This window comes from Sitophilus oryzae, unplaced genomic scaffold, assembly GCF_002938485.1.
Source record: "Sitophilus oryzae breed Bouriz unplaced genomic scaffold, Soryzae_2.0 scaffold_1233_pilon_pilon, whole genome shotgun sequence".
NCBI classification, from domain to species: domain Eukaryota; kingdom Metazoa; phylum Arthropoda; class Insecta; order Coleoptera; family Curculionidae; genus Sitophilus; species Sitophilus oryzae.
Window position 1 is genome coordinate 43,403 of NW_022145875.1, and position 20,035 is coordinate 63,437.

The 20,035-nt window shown below is 29.3% G+C and overlaps 2 protein-coding genes across 2 annotated transcripts; both read right to left on the reverse strand.

Moving 5' to 3' along the window:
* Positions 1-5,270: 5,270 nt before the first annotated feature.
* LOC115874163 lies at positions 5,271-8,876 on the reverse strand (the record flags this gene model as incomplete). Its single annotated transcript, XM_030889267.1, is given in 5 exon segments — positions 5,271-5,380; positions 5,440-5,877; positions 5,933-6,076; positions 6,348-6,405; positions 6,463-8,876. Coding segments are annotated over 3 exon segments (678 nt in total), but the record flags the coding sequence as incomplete, so codon positions are not given.
* A 9,236-nt stretch (positions 8,877-18,112) lies between these two features.
* On the reverse strand, positions 18,113-19,575 carry LOC115874162. The gene is made up of 4 exons (XM_030889266.1): positions 19,446-19,575; positions 18,951-19,388; positions 18,611-18,894; positions 18,113-18,283 (listed from the first exon to the last, which is right to left on the reverse strand). Exons 1-4 carry the CDS (start codon positions 19,456-19,458, stop codon positions 18,113-18,115), a joined length of 906 nt encoding a protein of 301 aa, XP_030745126.1. The 5' UTR covers positions 19,459-19,575.
* Between the last annotated feature and the right edge of the window lie 460 nt (positions 19,576-20,035).

The window sequence follows — 20,035 nt, forward strand, 5'->3', positions numbered from 1 at the left end:
GGGAGAGAGATACTCAAGCGCATTGCTTATATCAAACAATTTAAATGAAATTGTGTTAAAAATATAAAAAAAAAAAAAAAAAAAAAAAAAAAAAAAAAAAAAAATGTTAAAGTAATATATAAACATGGTAGAGATAGCATAACTGGGTGCCGTATCGCGACCAACATATAAAATATGACAATTAAAAAAAAAAAAAAAAAAAAAAAAAAAAAAAAAAAAAAAAAAAAATATATTATGTATATATATACTTTTTATATGAATCAGCTAGTGAGCTTTTCTTCCATTTTTAATGAGATACTTTAAAGTACAGTTAAGTCGGAGATCTTCGATTCATTTTGAAAAAAAAGATACTCATATACATTATCTGATCGTCGGGGCGAAGCATTGGGGTATCGTTTCTACAATGACTCAATTAATACAAAAATGGGTTTTGGTTGGAAATAGCAGAATAATACTTATGACACCCCCGAAAAAATACCATTGAAACTATAGAGATCTTGGTCTCACACGCTCATCGTTTTGGTTGAATGGTAAGATTATGCCTAAACTAAAAGTATTGTATTTAATATGATTGGATAAACAAGAACACAAACTTCATAATACCGACAAATTTTTGCATTCATAAGGTATGAGTTGGTTATTTGCATCGAAAACATATTCCTCATGTGTCGAGCGTTTGACTCAGTAGGGAAGGCGGAGATGGGAACATTAGACAACATTTTTGAATTTTAATGAAATAAACGAAAAAAAAAAAAAAAAAAAAAAAAAAAAAAAAAAAAAAAAAAAAGTTATTTTAAATTAAAAAGTTATTTATCACATTTAACTCCATCAATGATGGTATACCAAATGAATTGGACAATATTTTTTTATAGATGAAATAAATAACCTTAATTCAGCATAAGAAATATATGTTGAAAAAAGATGTAAATTAATGGAATAATATATCATCAAATTATGGACATTCCAAAGAATATTATTTAGATTTTGGAATTTTTGGTTTCTTATTTTTTTTTTGTTTTGACTTAACCTTTGACTTTGTTTAGACATTCATTTAAATTACATAATGTAGAAATTTCTGGTGGATGTTCTTCGCATAGAGGAAGTCATAATAGGTCCACTCATAAATTTCAGTTCCACAATAGTAACATTTGCATACGTCACTATAATGGAAACATTATAAAAGCCTGCTTTGCTAAAACCTCAGGTCCAATTTTCCATCCAGTTTTTAAAGTAGAAATCGATTTCAAGGTTTATAAGTAACATCAATCAAATATCTTTAAGCAAAAACTTTCCATAACACATCTTAAGAGGCATTAATAAGAAAATTAGAAATATGTCAAACATGTATTCTAACAGTGGTATATTTTATCATTGAAAATTGCATTAACTCATTGAAAGTATATTATTAATAAAAAAAAAAAAAAAAAAAAAAAAAAAAAAAAAAAAAAAAAAAAAAAAAAAAAAAAAAAAAAAAAAAAAAATGTAGAAAATTATTTTACTTATTTAACAAAATTATATGAGTCCCCACTTCAAATAAGTTTTAATGGTTTTCAAGTTTTTTCGTTAACCGTTTTTATTTTGTGTTGTCGTCCTTGTGCATAGGTAAAGTAAGTTGTTTCTTCCTGGTAGAATTAATGCTGAAGCTATTTTGTGTATAAGTTTGATGTCTTCACACCACTTAAAGAGTTTATGGAAAATGTTAAAACTAAAAAAAATATATTGTATTAAATTTAAAAAATATTGATAAAATTTTTATTTATTATTTTTGTATTCTATATTTTTTCTGTAAAATCTATCAACTTAAATCTATATAAATTATAACAAGTGTTAAAAAGCCTCAAGTGGAATCTATGAATTAATTTAATCATCTCCAGAGTAGAAATGCTATTTTAATACATTATACTTGTAATAAGTCAACTTTTCAAATAATTGTGTAAAGTTTTATGGTAAATGCTAAATACTAAAATACCATCAAAAATATATTGTTCCCTGTATAAATGTATGTATCTATAGAACAATAATTGTATATTTAAAAAATATATTCGAGGTTACTGGAAAATCTATCTGCTATTCCACGGTGAAAATGAAATATCATGATGACCCCCCAAGCAAGTGTTTAAAAAAAAATCATGTTGGATAATTTTGAATACCTTTATTATCATTCAAGAATTCAAAGTGCAGATTTTATGTATGTAATCGGTAAAAATTGTTATGTTAGTCTTAGAACGAAAAACATGACATGGAGCACAAAAATTTAGAAGATTATTTTCTACTACGTCTTTATAATGAATAAAATCTAACTGATTTTCATACCATGTTTTTTATACTATGGCTTCTATTAGAGACCATTTTTTCTCGGTTTTTACACAGTATGCTTTCGCCCCCGTACCATAAAAAGATTCAATGGGTTCACCAGCATATTCATATTTAAATTTCCCAACACTGATTGATGTTATTGGCATACTTATTGCATATTAGTAGGTACAATAATTGGAGTATCAAAGTTTATGCAATATCTTTTGCATATCATGGAAGGGCAAACATTATTTGGTAATTTCAAGAATAAGATCCAGTGTTGATAAAGAAGGAGAAACATTATCGTTTATAAAAGGTTTTTAAAAACATTGTAATAGATTAGTCATACATAACGCGTTTTTGAAATATCTAATATGGAAAAGCCAACATATATCTGGTTATTATAAGTAACTAGTATTTTTTCATTTGAATAGCGACTAAGTTTCTGAGAAATTGTAAGTCTCTTGAAATATGGTTTTGCAATGAGATTTTCAGCCCCATCTTTCCTTTTATTTTGTTTTCCGCATCGTCGGTAACAAGTCTTATATCAACTCTCCTGTCCACATTTTCCATTGTTTTTTCCATAAATAGCTATTGTTTGTCAATTAAACAGGTGTGACGATCAAATGTCATTCTTTTAGAACTCATTACGTAACTTTGTGTTTAAATCTATTAAATTGTTTCAACCAGCAGAATTGAGCAAATTGTAAAACTCTATGGATTTTAGTTAACTTAAGGCCATTTTGTAGACATTGTTTTTAGTAATTGGTAACGAAGCTACATATTGATTGTTAATTTAAAGTTTTTTTTTTTTTTTTTTTTTTTTTTTTTTTTTTTTTTTTTCTTAATTTTCTGGACAAAAAGGGAAATCGTTGTGGTAGTCATGAAGGTGTTCGGGATATTCTAAATCAACTTCTAGAACATAACCTTTGGCATAAATCGTCATTTAGACAAGTGTGAGAAAATATGTAGAGTAATACTATGCGTCTATTACTGCTCACAGATGTGGCGTTAAGACCGAAGCGTAGAACCATTACAAGCACCAAATCACCTGATTTAACCTAGATCGGACAGCGCCAACACACGCATCACAAGTTTGTTGGCATCGATCAGGTACATTATGACTATTCCTTAATTAGGGTTTCTGTTGGGAATCAAATTTTGATATCACACACGACACATTATTTGCTTCAGATTGTCCCTGTTATCGTGAAATTAAACTCCACCACGCGGACAAACGCTATTTTTAAAAAAATTATCATATCTTGGAGTCTATCAGTAATTCAGTTCTATAGCTGTATAACGTAAACAAGATTCAAAACTTAACCCTGGAAAAGTATAGAAGTGTGCAGGGTCTAGTTTATAAGTACAAACCATTTTCCGAAAATTTTCGAAAATATCAGCTAAAAGTAAAGTATCTGATAGCAAATATTATATTGAAATATGTCCTATATCATTAATTCAAATAATTTCCCAAACTTTAAGAGCTCTTTCATATTCCTCGTCAGAAATTATGGTTCATGCTGTTTAAACTGTTAAAAAACTGATCTTTTCAGGTAAAATTTTCCTGCTAATTTTTCAAAACACGATGTAAATTATAGAGAGACACACCTTTTTGGACGAATAAGTTTAAAAATGGTTATACAATATTTTAATAAAAAAATTTTCTTATTTCTTATACATTGTCATCTTGAGGTATCTGAAAGTTTAAGATAAAGAAATATGATAAAAATTGAAATGGGTCGATAAATCTAAGTGATAGATTCTTTTTTTTTAAATTTCCTTTTTTTTTTTTTTTTTTTTTTTTTTTTTTTTTTTTTTTTTTTTTAAAGGAAAATATAATTTTTTTCTTTATTTTGTTTTTTTTTTTTTTTTTTTTTTTAATATTTTTTACATATGCTTTAAAAATAGGTGGCTGTCGTAATTACGTAAGTTGTGAATTATAACTGGAATAAAATTAGGAATTTTATAGTTGATATTACACAAAGAATGAGCTGGTCCTCTATAGTTGCCTGTAATGTGACAATAATCGGCAACTTTATCCCCTAAAAGTGGCTTATCACAAATATGACAGTTTTTAGCATTGTTATGTGTAGTTTGTTCTAATTCTGTTAGAGTGTTCATTTTCTTAGGAGTCTTTAAAAATGTGTGATACAAATTTAACGCATCTTGTTCTAGAGAATTTATAAAAACTTTTTCGCTATCCAAACCTCTATATTTTTCAAACTTAGAATAATCATCATCAAATGAACATTTGATATAATATGCAAAAGAGTATGGAATATGTTCAATTTTTTTTACAGTATATGGACTATTTGGATCTTCTACATTTTCATTATTATTTAAAGGTTTTAAAATACATTCAAAGTCTGCATACATCACAAAAGAACTTCTATTTGTTTTTGATAATTTATAAATTTTAATATATTTTCATATGCCACATTTCCATATTTATCTTTAACTAATTCTTTAGAAGGTAAATTAATTTTAACATGATCACAATCATAACTATTATGGTATTGTAATTTTTGTTCTGTATCAAAATATTGCAAACATCCTTCACATAAATATTTTCTACCATTGTGTTTGCTAAGTTGTTTAGAAATTAATTTAGAAAGATCGGAAATGTAGCAATAATGAAGATTTCCATCATCATCGTTTATCAATAATAAATTAACATGAATATTTTTTTTAGCATTTGTGAAATGTAGAGGACCAATTATTTCATATTCTTCATTTTTAGAAATTTTATTATAATATTTTTCTAAACCGTATACATTAATAGAAATATTGTTTTGATTTTCAAATTTTTTAATGTTTTTTAATGTTATTGGAAAATCAATACCTGCAGTGTTCAAAACCGTTGAATAATGAGGGTATGATGATGTAACAAAGTCAACACCTGTTGGAGGATGAAGAGCTGCAACTATGGACCATGCGAAGCAGTAGTCATCGTTATTTCTTATGTTAACTACAGCTTGACGTCGTACTATTTCAGGAGGTAGTTCAATAAATGATGATGCTCTCAAAGGATTGAATTTATTAATGTTAATTTCCAAATGAATAAAATTAAGTAAGATCCATCCTGAAACCAGAAATAAAAATTAATTACATATATATTTTAGATTAAAGTTAAACACTTACCCGAATCTTTTTCTGCAAACTCATCTGCCTTATTGTCAATAACTGTTACAAATTCTTCTATCAAATCCTTTGTTTCGGCACTATTGCAAATGACTTTAAATGGAGTGTTGAATGATTTTACATCATGATTATCAGTACTTGGATTATAATAATAGCCAAAAAGCTCCATATTAATTTTAAGGCATGTGTGTTTTCTTAATTGATCCTCAAATATACGAAGAATCTTTTTTTCCAATTTTATAAAGTAATTTTTAACATTTAAGATCATCTCCTCCATAGATAATCTATATGTTATTATTCGTTCTTTGAATGCAGATTTAATAATTTGTACTCCAGGTTGTTCAATTATTTTAGAATTATTTTTGTGTGTGTTTGATCGCAGATGACCAAACCATAAATTTTGTGATATTGACTCTTTGCATTCTTCACAATATTTCTCTATAAATACAATTATTTTGTTAATTTCAAAAGGTTATAACATAAAAAATCTTACTTTTTTCTTCAGGTGTAGACGTTGTCAACCATCTGTTTAGAAAGGATGATTTGTTGCAGGCACTTTTTAAATGGCGAGATAGGTTGTCTTTACGAGTAAAGTTTTTTTTACAGGATGGGCAAATAAACATCTTTCAATTTTATTCTGTAAATAAATTTATGGTTTTATTATTAAATTTTATTCTGTTATATGAAAGGTTAAATTTGGAAAAAGAATGTATAAATATAATTTAATTAAAAAAATAAATGAAAAAATGTAAATATTTAATTAAATGAATCCACTAACGTATCAAAACATTGTTTTAAAAGTTCTAGTTCTTCAGCATTTCCTTTATCAATTTGAGTTTTTTTAAACTAGCAATAAATTAATTTTTTGATTCATTTAAAAAAATATTTACCTGTAAAAAAATATTTACCTGATTCTGCCGAAAATCGATCTTTTGTCATGTGATTCCCGATTTTCACAAAATCTCTCTGTAAAAGAAAATATTTATAAGACTAAAATTGTAAAACAGTGAGAAAAAGTCTTACCCTTTTTTCAGCAGACTTTCCAAGCCATCAGTTGAAAAACTTGACTAGTTACAAGCTACTCTCATATGATGTTTAAGACTAAAAGATTTAACACAAGATGTATAATTGAACATGTTGGTACTTTAGTTCTATAAAAAATTCTATGTTACAACTCATTATTATGTTAATTTGATGAACTTTAATTTTACTCTAGTTACTGTTGGTTGTGATTTTCTACTGTTCATGTATCCATGGTGAATTAAATTTAGACAGTCAGTTTTGTTAGTGTGTTTGTTGTCTGTTTTGCGGTTTATCTGTTTGTTTATTTTTATTGTTGGTTATAATTTACTATTTATGTGAATTAAATTATTTAGACAGACAGTTTCGTTAGTGTGTTTGTTGTTTGTTTTGCGGTTTATCTGTTTATTTATTTTTATTGTTGGTTGTATTTTTTTACTATATATGTGAATTAAATTTAGACAGACAGTTTTGTTAGTGTGTTTGTTGTCTGTTTTGCGGTTTACCTGTCTGTTAGTGTTGTTTGTTTGTTTTTATTGTTGGTTGTATTTTTTTACTATATGTATGAATTAAATTTAGACAATTAGTTTTGTTAGCGTCTTTGTTATCTGTTTGTTTGTTTGTTTTATTGTGGTTGAGTGTTTGTTGGTTATATTTTTTCTACTGTTTATGAATATTGAATTAAATTTAGACATGCTGTCTGTTTTGTAGTTTATCTGTTTATTAGTATAGTTTGTCTATTTTAATTTTACTGTGGTTAATGTTTAGTTGTGTTTACTATTATTTATTTGATTTGTCCATAGTGGGATTACTGACTGTTTTTTTATCTTTTTTGTTAATCTATTTATCTGAGTGTTTTTATATTATTTTTATTTTTTTATATTATTCTATTAATTATAATAGAATATATGTTATACTATTATATATTATATACTATTTTAATGTTTACTACGAGTTAAATTTGAAGAATGTTATTTTTATTTTAAATTAAATGTAAAATACAATTAAAACTGGACAAGTTTTTGAATAGAAGTCTTAATTTTATTAGATGAATATGTAAAACTATAACTTACCAAAACTATAGATATTAACTTTAACTAACACAAATAATGTTTATCAAAATACCCTTAATTTTATTGCAATGGGTGCGAAATTTACAACCAAACCATCTGACTGCCTTTGTCTTTTATAAGCAACTGGTCGACAGAGGCGAGGTCGATCTGAGATTATATCTGCAGGTATCTTGTTCTCGGTTCTCTCTGAGATCGTTGAACCTGTGATACTGGTTTTATTTTTTAAATTTTATATTTATATTAGAGATGAGCAATGTTTTGAAATATCAATCGGTTTAATCGGTTTTGTGTTAAATCAATAGAATTTTTACATGATGTGAAATAAAACTGCAAATATTTATAGTCACATTTATTTTAATCCCCTTTTTATACTCTGGACAAAGTAATATCTAATTATATCTTTTCGAAACTGCACTAAATATTTATAATGTAAACCACATAGTGGACACTTAGTTGTCATTTTTGAATCGTAACGTACATCATTCCATGTTAATATACAGTTTAAGCAAAAAAAGTGTGAACATGTATTTGGCACACATGTTTCGTAGCAATCAACCATGTCTTGACAAATAGCACAAAACAGTCGCTTAATTTCTTCTATATTTTCTTTTGTATATTGTTCGCAGGTTATAGTTTCTTCTTCTTCCCTAGGAGGAGATTGTAATATACTAAGTATAGATTGATGTTGAATAGTAAAACTGGTCTGTTGAGAGAGGGTTTGTAAATTATTTTCTTCGGCCATTCTGAACTAATACTTTTAGTGGCTTTTACTATATATGACTAGACATTGATATAGTGGGAGTAAAAATAAGTGGGGATAAGAATATCTCTGTTTCTTTATATCACCCTATCTTCCTCGTTGAAGAAAAAGTAGGAATGAATCGACATATTTTTTTAATATCGATTGATATCGATAGTTATTATCTAAATAGAAAGACTTTTTTAATATAACGAAATATCGAAAAGTAGAATATCGAAAAGTAGAATATCGATATTTCTGTACGTCCCTATAAGCGAACAGTTCAATGCCGGCTAGGACCGCTGTATCGGAGTAGGGGGAGGAGGAGGAGTTGAAAATAATTTTAAAATTGAAATCAGTATTTAAAATACATTGTTACTATAAATAGCATACTAATAAATCAAATTACAGGAATCTATATTTGAATTAACGGTTTTTCCCACCAAAAGTTGCAATGTTTCGCCACGTTGATAAGAGATGGTGCTACCGTCTACATCTTACCGCTATATGGAGACAGCGCCGAAAGACTATTGCGATATGATCCGGATGGTTTGGGCGGCTCGATGAAAGATCTCGCCGTGTAGCCTCACCAATCCTTTTGATTAATTAAAACTATTCGATGAGAAACAGTTTGATGGAAATCAGTATATTCTTGAATCAGCCTTCTAACTAGTTATTTTTTCTTATTGTATTGCATCACTCTTGATGAATAAGAGATTCGCTTTACCTTCTTCTAAAGACCCACCTTACTAGCTACATATACCTGTGTCTAGCCCTAGTATGGCAACCATTTTGCTCGACCAATCACGTTAGAGTCTTTGACAAACACAGATGCATTGCAACCCTTCAAATAGCCACGCTAACCAACCTGATTGGTCAAGCTAAATAGTTGACTGCTAGAACTAGACAAAACTGCTATATATGACTAAGTAAATAAAGTGGGGATGAAAGCAGTAGGAATTAACATATTTTTGAAATGTATATTATATTAGTGGGAGGAGGAGGAGGAGGAGGAGGAGTATTATGAGGAGGAGGATCTCTCATATATTATCTACTTACTGAAATGAAGAAAATATATCTAAGCTAAATGTAATATATTACAGTTGTAGTAAAATGAGTAACTACTTGTCGAAAATCCAGATCCAACCCTGATGCAACATTTTTTTGAAACGTCTACTTCTGCGGTTTGAAATTTTGATGCAAAATCCGGCAATACCGCTCAGAAGAAATGTACCCACCCATACCCACCCAACTTTTTTCTCTTTTTAATACATTTGATTTTCCATTAAGCTGCCTACATCACTGTCTTACACGTTAAAATCCTATACACAGAGTTGACCTGTCCCGATCGATATATAAAACTATATGTATTATTATTGATTAAACCAACTTTCATAAATTGACAATTTTTATCAGGGGTTATATTTGTCTTATTAGAGAAACATATTTCACATCGTGTTACATTAGGAGGGTAATGAACATAAATAATATTTTGAGATATGAAATAAAGGAGGATAAAATGGGATAGAGAAGCCATTAAAATAAAGTAAACACTGTATCAATTTATTTAATATATAAAATTTACATCCGTTCGAGAGGATAGCACTTTAACATTTGATTATATTTGCTATCATAAACTAATATAAATACATTTTGCTATAACAAATATATATTGATAACAGAAATAAATTATTACTAAAATCGCTAGATTTTTGTATTTCCAATTTTTGTTATTTCTAAACGTTGTAAAAAGTTGCTTATTAATATTTTTGTTTAGTCTTAAGCACTCATTCAAGTTACATGTTGGTGCAAATTTATAATGCTCTTCGATAGGACAATCATCATACAACCAATCATAAATTTCAACTCCACAATAATAGCATTTGCAAACATCACTAAACAAAATTGAGTAAAATCCTGCTCCAGCTAATATCTCAGGATTTAATCTACCTTTCCATTTTTTAAAGGTAGAAAGCCTTGTATCATATGTTTTATAAGCAACATTATCGATATCTATATCAAAGCTTTCCAAATACATCTTATGAACGATCAATAGAAAATAAAATAATTTAAAAAGAACTTACTATAAGTACTATACTCAATTTACTATACTATTAATTTAAAAAAAAATGTACTTAATATAAGTACATTTATGTGAGAACATTAGCAAGTGAAATATAAAATATGTGGTGGACTAAAATAATTGATTACTAAAATTTACAACTATATAATCTTAATTACATGTATATACATTTTTTATATACCTATATAAAACATATATAATAATAATTCATTAAAACAAAATATGCGATTAAACTACTAATATAATATTAACAATATGTTTGATATAATATTAATTAAAAAAATACATCTAAATCGGGATGATCAGCGCTCCACTGGTAAAATGAAATATCCTGGTGACCCCAAGCGAGTGTTTTATAATCATGTGGAATTTTATATCGCTTCGTATCTTCTGAACTTAGCGCGATTTTATTTATCAACTCGGTAAAAATTGTATGTAGTCGAGAACGAAACACATACATAGAGCAAATTTTTTTAGTGTTATTTTCTACAACATCTTTGTAGTGGATAAACTCTAACTGATTTTTAACAGTAGGTTTCTTAATACCTTTAGATTTTTTTAAGAGACTATTTTCAGTTTTTATGCAATAGGATTTTGCTCCCGTACCGTAGAATGTTGTAATAGGTTCACAAGCATATTCATCTTTAAATTTACCAACAACTGATTGTGTTATTGGCATATTATGCATATTATTAGGTAAATAATTGGATGTATCAAATTTATGAATATTCTTTTGCATATCACAATAAATATTGTTTGGTTCGATTTCAAGAATAAAAGAATCAGTGTCTGTATACAGAAGAGAAACATTTTCTTTATATAGAGGTTTTAAAAAGTTGTAAAAGAAATCGTACATAACAGTTTTAGATATATCTAAAACGCAAAATCCAACGTATATTGGTTTATTATAAGTGATTGATACTTTTTGCAAATAGCCACCAAATTTTCTGAGAAAATAGTCAAATGTTTGAAATATGGTTTTGCAATCAAATTTTCACCACCATCTTTTTGTTTATTTTTTGTCCATTCTGTAACAAGTCTTACATCAACTCTCCTATCCACATTTTCCATTGTTTTTCCGTATATACTGATATTTGCTAATTTAAATGTGTGACGGTCAAATTCATTTCTAGACTCATTACGTAATGTATTTAATTCTATAAAAAATTTTAGCCAAGCAGATTGCGAAAATTGTAAAACTCTATGTATTTTAGTTAACTTTCATTAGTCCATTTTAGTTAACTTTCAAGTCCATTTTGTAGACATTGTTGTAATAACTGGTAATGAATAACATATTTCGATTTGCGATTTAAATTAGATATTAATTTTGTGGAATTTGAATTGGGTTGTTTATAGTTCTCAGGACAAAAAGGAAAATTATTGTGATGGTCATGGAGATTTTCAGGATATTCTAAATCAACTTCTAGCACATATCCGGTATTTGAAGTGTTTGAAATAGAAAAAATATCTAAATTTTCTATTTCTTTTTCTGTTAACCATACAAAATCACCCGTTGGCAGATATTGGAACATTGCAAACCCGTATAAATTTGTTGCATCACAGTACATTATGTATTTATGCGGTTTTGATGCATCATAGCTTGAAAGAAAAGGATTATTTGCTTCAGATTTTCTTGTTATACAAGAACTAACCCCACCACGAGCGCTATTTTTGAAAAAATGCAACATATCCGGATCAGTTATTAATTCCAATTCTATACCTGTATAACGTAAACAAGCTTCCCATGATAAGCCGGGAAATGTATAAAAGTGTGCAGGGTCTAGTTTATATGTGGATAAACATGTTTTTCGAAAATTTTCGAAAATATCAGCTAAAAGTATTGTGGCAGACAGCAAATAAATATCTGAATATTGTCCTATGAATTTACACTCAAATAATTTCCCAACTTTAAGAGCTCTTTGATATTCTTGGTCAGAAATATGTTGGTCTGTTAAACTATTATAAAATTTTTCTTTTTCTGGTAAAAACTATTCATCTAGTTTTTCAAAACTATCAATATAACTATACGGAAATACACCTTTCTGACGAATAAGACTAAATTTTTCATCATCATCAAAAAATTTTCTTACTTCTACACATTGTTCATCTTTTAGGGTATCTGAAAGTTTTGATAAAGAAAAGGATAGAAATTGAAAAGAATCAATAAACCTAAGTAATAGATTCTTTTGTTTAATACATTTAGTATGCTTATCAAAATAATTGTCTACATGGATTTGTTTTTCAAACGAAATATATTTTTCCTTGTTTTGTGCAATTACTTTTAATTGTTCTTTATTTGAACATAGGCTTGTTATAAATAGGTGGCAATCGTAATTACATAAGTTGTGTATTATAACTGGAATATAATTAGGAATTTTATAGTTTAAGTTACATAAAGAATGAGCTGGTCCTCTGTAGTTACCAGTAATGTGACAATGATCAGCAACTTTATCATATAAAAGTTGTTTGTCGCAAATATGACAATCTGTAACATAGTTGTGTCTAATTTTTTCTAATTCCGTCAAAGTATTAATTTTTTTATTTTTTTTTTAAAATATGTGGTATAAGTTTAACCACAAACTAACTTAAACAGATGCGACACCTTATGGGAAATTTTGTGTTCAAAAAGACCTATGTTCGGAAGTGCGACGACAGAGCGGCGATACCGTCGATGAAGGCAAAATATTCGGCCAAACAAACAGCCGTGGTGACTTCAAATCGTTCCCGCACTCCCCCCTTCCCCAAGCTTCCATTTCTTTTGTTCTTTCTCGCCTTTAACCTTGCCTTTGATACACCGCGCCGTTTCGTCTGGCCGTCACAGCGCCGTACGATTATAAAGTTAAAGCGAGATTGCCAGCTTGAACTTTTTTTATGTGAGAATTAAATGTTATATGTACTTGTATTAGCGCTTTCTCCTGGATAATAATAAATAACTATAATTACATGATGTTAGGAAATATCAGCTAATATTTATTTGTAAAAATGTATGAAATTTACAAACTTTTAACAATGGGTTAAGATCAATACACATATGTATAAAGAAAATGACGATATCTTTAAAATTAAAATGATATAAAATATCAGAAATATAAAATTCTTAAAGAATAGGATCTTTGTTGTCAGCTTGCCTTTTGTATTTAGCTGTACTTCCAGCTGTTAATTTCAAATATTAATCTAAAGTAAATCTACTATTAGCCAGCTTAAATTATCTTTAATTATTTTTATATCCTGCTTGTTAATAGTTTTATGCACTACTATCATTTTATTTGATATTTTAAATTGATTTAAAATTTAGCAGCTGATCTTTTATATAGCAAATAGGTACTTTTATGATACAGACAAGGCATATTGTTTGCATGTGCCGTGATACCGATATAGTTTACACAAATTGGTAAGTAGAATTGGCAACAGTGTCCTAGAAAAAGAATATGGGAATCTAAGATGGGAATATTGAAGGTTTTCAGAGGATTTTTAAGTCAGTTTCTTCAGTTGTTTCACATGGATATTACATACATTATTATTATTAGCTGTTTCCGATTTTAATTTTCTGTTGGGTTTTGTTGGTTTACATTTAGTTAGTTCACGGTGTTCTTTTAGTATTGTTTTAGTTAATTCAGCTATTCAGTTTAAGTTTCTGGTTTTGATTTTATTTAAAATGCTTTTAAAAAAATGTGCTTTCAATGGATGAGAAAACATTTCACTAAAAACTGAGGAAGATACATTTTTTAGATTTTCTATAACTAAATTATATCAAAAACTGTGGGTATTTTTTTTCCGAAAATACCTAGATTTTCTAATACGAAAAAAGCGAATTTAAATAGACATACAGTTCGATCAAATAATCGACTTATTAACTACATAAACTTTGTAAAAATATTATACTTCTATGCCAGGTAGTAATAAATTTTCATGCCAACTTTACTATATCATCCCCGAGATGAGGAATTTTCAAAAATCGTTTCTTCTACTCTATACCATTGCTTCCCAATTATACTTAAGCATATTTGGCCAAATTTTAATTCATAAATATTATGTACTTCTAAACCACATAGTAGTAACGAATTTTCATAAAATTTTGCCCTTAATTTTACCCCTTTAGGAAATGAGTTTCGAGAAAACACTTCGTAAGTATGCCACACCGAAATATCATACTTCTATACCAAATATTAACGAATATTTGCAATCATTTTTCCCTTATTTTAAGGGATGGATTTTTTTATTGAATCCCTAGAGAAACCTTTATTGTGTAATGTTTTGAATAAACAGGTTTTTATTTTATGTTTTGTTTTATAATTGTTCAGCCCTAATTTTACCCTCCTCGGGGATGAATTTTCATAGTCGCCCCTGATATAGTCATTGCGTTACTTAAGAAACCTTCTGAAATTATTAATAACAAAATTATTGTATATTCTTAGGAAGAGATTTTTACAAATTTTTATATAAATTTCCACCACTAATTTCACCTCTTTAGGGGATGAAGTTACATTTGTGCAAAATATTAAACTTCCAGCAGGGGCGGATACAGGAATTTATTTTAGGGGGGGCCAAAATAAAAAGTAATATAGAATATGCTTTTTAGGGCGCCATTTTTAACAAAAAAGCCTAATATTTAACACAATTTACAGATTTAAGGGGCCGGGCCCCATGGGCCCCCCTCTGTATCCGCCACTGACTCCCAGAACCAATTTTTACGGAATCTTTGTACCGACTTTTTCTCTTTTTTGGAGATGAAATTTAGGGATAATTATAATAATTATAGTTCGTTCCAATGGAGCTGAGAGCACAGAGCGCCTATAATAAACGAAAAACGGAGGTCGGGTGTGTCAACAAATTTTATCTCTTATTTATGTTTTACAAATGTATTTAGACTAAGAAGAAATTGTGACCCAGACCACCCTGGAATCGGAAGTATATTTATAGGAAGTGACTCTGCTGCCGGCGCCGGGTTCCACAATTCGGGAGCACACATGCCGGCTCCGAAAATAAAAATGTCAACTTACCCCAGAGACTAACCAACGCTAAACAAATGTAAATTAGTAAAACCCAAACCAACCCCACCAAATAGCAAACCAATCCAATGCAATCAACACCACCAAATAAACCAACTTAACCAACGCAACTAACTCCACCAAATAATCAATCTAACCCCACCAAAAAGAGTGAAACCAACGCAATCCGTATTTTGATTGCTAGTTATTAATATTTACAGCTTTTTTAAAAAAAAAAACAGCAGTAAAAAAATAAAAAATTCTGGTTTGGCGTGAGACTTGAACCACGGACCTCTCGTTCACGAAGTGATGGCCTCAGTCTCAGTAACGGAGCCACAGCTGCTCTCGCAAAATTGGCTATAGCCAGGCGTTACTTTCCGCCGTTCTTTCAGCCGTCAATGGAACCGGAGCCGGCAACCATTAAAGGAACCGGCGCCGGCAGCGGAGTCACTTTCTAATAATTATATAGTTAGAAATTATATAATATAAAATAAGAAATACATAAAAATACCTAATAGTAAAAAACCTTTTTTTAAAATGTATTAATATCTTTTAGTTATTATTAATTACTAGCGTGTCCCGCAACTTCGTTCGCGTCGAATTAATCATTTGTAATGGTGATGATAAAGCAAAGCAAGAATTTCCATTAACATACAAACTGGATAAAATGTCCTCATATTTATGTCCTGAGCCTGAGAAAAAACAATATGGCGATATTATTATATAACTTGGTAATATTTGACGGGTAGTTTCATCTCGTTGGAATTTGACTTTCGAAAAATCTGTTTGCCAAAAATATTTTTTTACGTCAAGCAATTAAGCAGAATCGTAGTTAATCAATTACCCAACTTTTGAAACACACTGTATGATTTTTAAAAAAAAATTCAAAATATGTAAAAACAAAATAAATTATGTGTCCAAGCGTTTTCCCAAAGAAAGACTAACCGTTTTTAAATAACAAATATTGTAATATTTGAGGGGCATTTTCACCCTCTTGGAATCGAGAAACCCCTCCTTATCGAATCTCTACACCCCACAGTCAATCCGTTTGCCAAAAATCATCATCAGCTTTAAACGTCAAGCAGTTTACGCAGAATCGTGATTACTCAATGGTCATATTTTTATGAAACACCCTGTATAAATTTCTTTTAAAAAATCTTAAAATATGTAAAACAACAAAATAAAATATACGTTTTTAAGAGCTTTTCCGAAAAACTCATCGGTTTTTAAATAAAAAATATTCTGAGGGGTGGTTTCACCCCCTTAGAATTCGAGTTTCGAAAAATCCCTTCTTATCGAACCTCTACACCCTAAAGTCAATCCGTTTTCCAAAAATCAGCTTTTTACGTCAAGCGCTTTAGGCAGGATCGTGACCAGATTTTTCGAAATTTCGATCAATGACCAGATTTTTCGAAACACCCTGTATACATTTTTAAAAAATCTTAAATTATGTTAAAAAAACAAAATAAAATATACGTGTTTAAGCGTTTTTTCGGAAACTTGACCGTTTTTTAAATAAAAAATATTGTGATATTTGAGGGATGGTTTCACCCCCTTGGAACTGGAATTTCGAAAAATCTCTTCTTATCGAACCTCTACACCCTAGAATCAATCTGTATGCCAAAATTGAGCTTCTTACGTTGAGTGGTTTGAGCAGGATCGTGGTTAATCAGTGAGTCAGTAACTTAAGAATTTTATATATTAGTAGGTATAGATTGTGAATGTATCAAAAATTAAAAAAAAACTAATGAAATTAAAATCATCTCTATTTGATTCCGAACTACAAAATTCCCTCTCTATTTTCTACACAAAGAAGGCCGGCTTTTTAGTAAACGAATGGAGGTTACTTTGCTGGTCCGCTGTAAAATTCGCCTATATGACAAATCTAACGGAAAAATTTGCCTGGCGCATTCGCCAAAATGTAATTTTCACATTTGCATTGTTTGTCGCATCTGTTTAGGTTAGTCTGTGGTTTAACACATCTTTTTCCAAAGAATCTATAAAAACTTGGACGCTATTCAAACCTCTATAACTTTTAAATTTGGAATATGTATCATCAAATGAACATTTTATATAATATGTAAAAGAATGGGGAACGTGCTCAATTTTTTTTACAGTATATGAACTATTTGGGTCTACTACATTATCATTATTATTTAAAGGTTTCAAAATGCATTTAAAATCAGCATAAATCACAAAAGGGACTTCCATTTGTTTTTGATAATTTACATATTTCAATATATTTTCATATGCTACATTTCCAAACTTATCCTTATGTAATTCTTTAGAAGGTAAACTAATTCTAATATGATCACAATCATAACTATTATGGTTTTGTAATTTTTGTTCTGTATCAAAATATTGAAGGCATCCATTGCACAAGTATTTTCTTCCATGGTGTTTACTCAGTTGCTTAGAAACTAATCTTGAAAGATCGGAAATGTAGCAATAATGAAGATTTCCATCATCATCACTTATCAATAATAAATTAACATGTACATTTTTTCTATCACTTGAAAAATGTAAAGGCCCTATTACTTCATATTCTTCACTATTAGAAATTTTATTAAAATATTTTTCTAAACCGTATACATTAATCGATATATTATTTTGAATTTCAAATTTTTTAATGTCTTTTAACCTTCCTATCTGCGCAGGTTTTTTTAACAATTTTGTGTCAATCGAAAGTCAAGGAAATCGTTTTATAATGATTTCTTTTCTCGCTTCCCTAGTCTTACGTTGTAATGGCTGTTTCGACCAACGCGTGAATTTATCTTTCCCAAGATGTGAGGTTTCCTAAATAATGCACTTCCTCTTCAGTATCTGTAATATTTTGATCAGTTCCGCTATCTGTCTCCTGACATTCCTCCTGATCCGATTCCTGATCGGATTCGATATCGTTGTCCAAGTCCGCATCTTCAAGTGCCTCCTCCATCAGTTGCTAAAGACGTTTTTGTTCTTTTTCATACAAATTCATCTCTAAAGCAAGTGTATTTTTAAACACCTATAAAGTTTAAATAATACATAACTTGCAGACTAAAATTACTATTACCGATATCACCCCGGTGCACCAGACCGTTTGCTTTAGTGGTCACCCCGGTCTCAGAATCCGGATAACGTGATAACTGAAAACTCCTTCACTATACAATTGCCAAAACCAAACTACCACTGAAACGCGCGAACCGAGAAACATAGCTAGGAGCGCGGCACGCCACCCCCACTACGGCCTAAATTATAACGAATAATTTGATCGCCCGGTCTCAGACACCGTGGGTGACTTCTGGAAGGTTAATGACATTGGAAAGGCAATACCTGCAGTGTTCAAAACTGTTGAATAGTGTGGATACGATGATGTAACAAAGTCGGCACGTGTTAGGGGATAAAGAGCTGCTACTATAGACCAAGCAAAGCAGTAGTCATCGTTGTTTCTAATGTTGACTATAGCTTGACGTCGTACTATCTCAGGAGGAAGTTCAACAAACGATGATGCTCTCATTGGGTTGAATTTATTAATATTAATCTCCAAGTAAAGAAAATTAAGTAAGATCCATCCTGAAACAAAAAAATAAAATTAAGTATTTATATTTTCATATTAAAAAATCTCTTACCGGAATCTTTTTCAGCGAACACGTCAGCCTTGTTGTCAATAATCATTAAAAATTCTTCTACCAAATCTTTTATTTCGGTGCTTTTACAAACTACTTTAAAAGGTGTGTTGAATGATTTGACATCATGGTTATTAGTAGTAGGATTATAGTAATAACCAAAAAGTTCCATACTGATTTTAATGCAGGTATGCTTTATGAGTTGGTTGTCTAGTATACACAGAATTTTGACTTCTAATTCTTTAAAATATTGTTTTACATCTAGAATATTTTTTTCTGTACTAATTCTGTATGACACTATTCGTTCCTTAAACGCCGACTTAATAATTTGAACTCCTTTATCTTCTATCATTTTAGAATTGTTTTTGTGATAGTTAGATCGTAAATGCCCTACCCACATATTTGACAAAACTGGCACATTACAATCTTTACAAAATCTCTCTGTAAATGGAAATATTTATAAGACTAGAATTGTAAACTAGCGATAAAATTTCTTACCTTTTTTTTTCATTCACAGTAGACTTTGCAACCCTTTGATTGAAAAATCTTGACTTGCTACAGACAGTCTTCATATGACGTAATAAGTTATCTTTACGACTAAAAGATTTACCACAAGATGTGCAATTGAGCATGTTGATATTTCAGTCTTATAAAAGAATTATTTATTTTAACTGACTTTATTAAGATACTATTATGTTGCATCTTTGATGATCTGATAATGAAAGAAATTTGGAATAGAAATTTATGTCATATTGAGTAGTCAGTTTTGTTAGCGTTTTTGGTTGTCTGTTTTGCGGTTTATTTGTTTGTTAGTGTACTTTTTCTATTTTAATTTTACTGTTGTCGGTTGAATTTTTTACTATTTATGTGTGAATTAAATTTAGATAGCCAGTTTTTTAGCGTTTTTGGTTGTCTGTTTTGCGGTTTATCCCTTTCTGTTTGTTAGTATTTTTGTCTATTTTAATTTTATTGTTGTTGTGTAGAGCGTTTTTGGTGGTCTGTTTTGTGGTTTATGTGTTTGTTATTGTAGTTTTTCTATTTTAATTTTACTGTTGTTGGTTGTATTTTTTTTACTATTTATGTGTGAA

Excerpts from the sequence above, each read along its gene's own strand:
- LOC115874162 (XM_030889266.1), bottom strand. Across the intron at positions 18,895-18,950 it reads GTTCGCTGAAAAAGATTCCG|GATGGATCTTACTTAATTTT; the intron begins GTAAGAGATTTT and ends TTTTTGTTTCAG. Across the intron at positions 18,284-18,610 it reads CCTTCCAGAAGTCACCCACG|CAACTGATGGAGGAGGCACT; the intron begins GTGTCTGAGACC and ends AAACGTCTTTAG.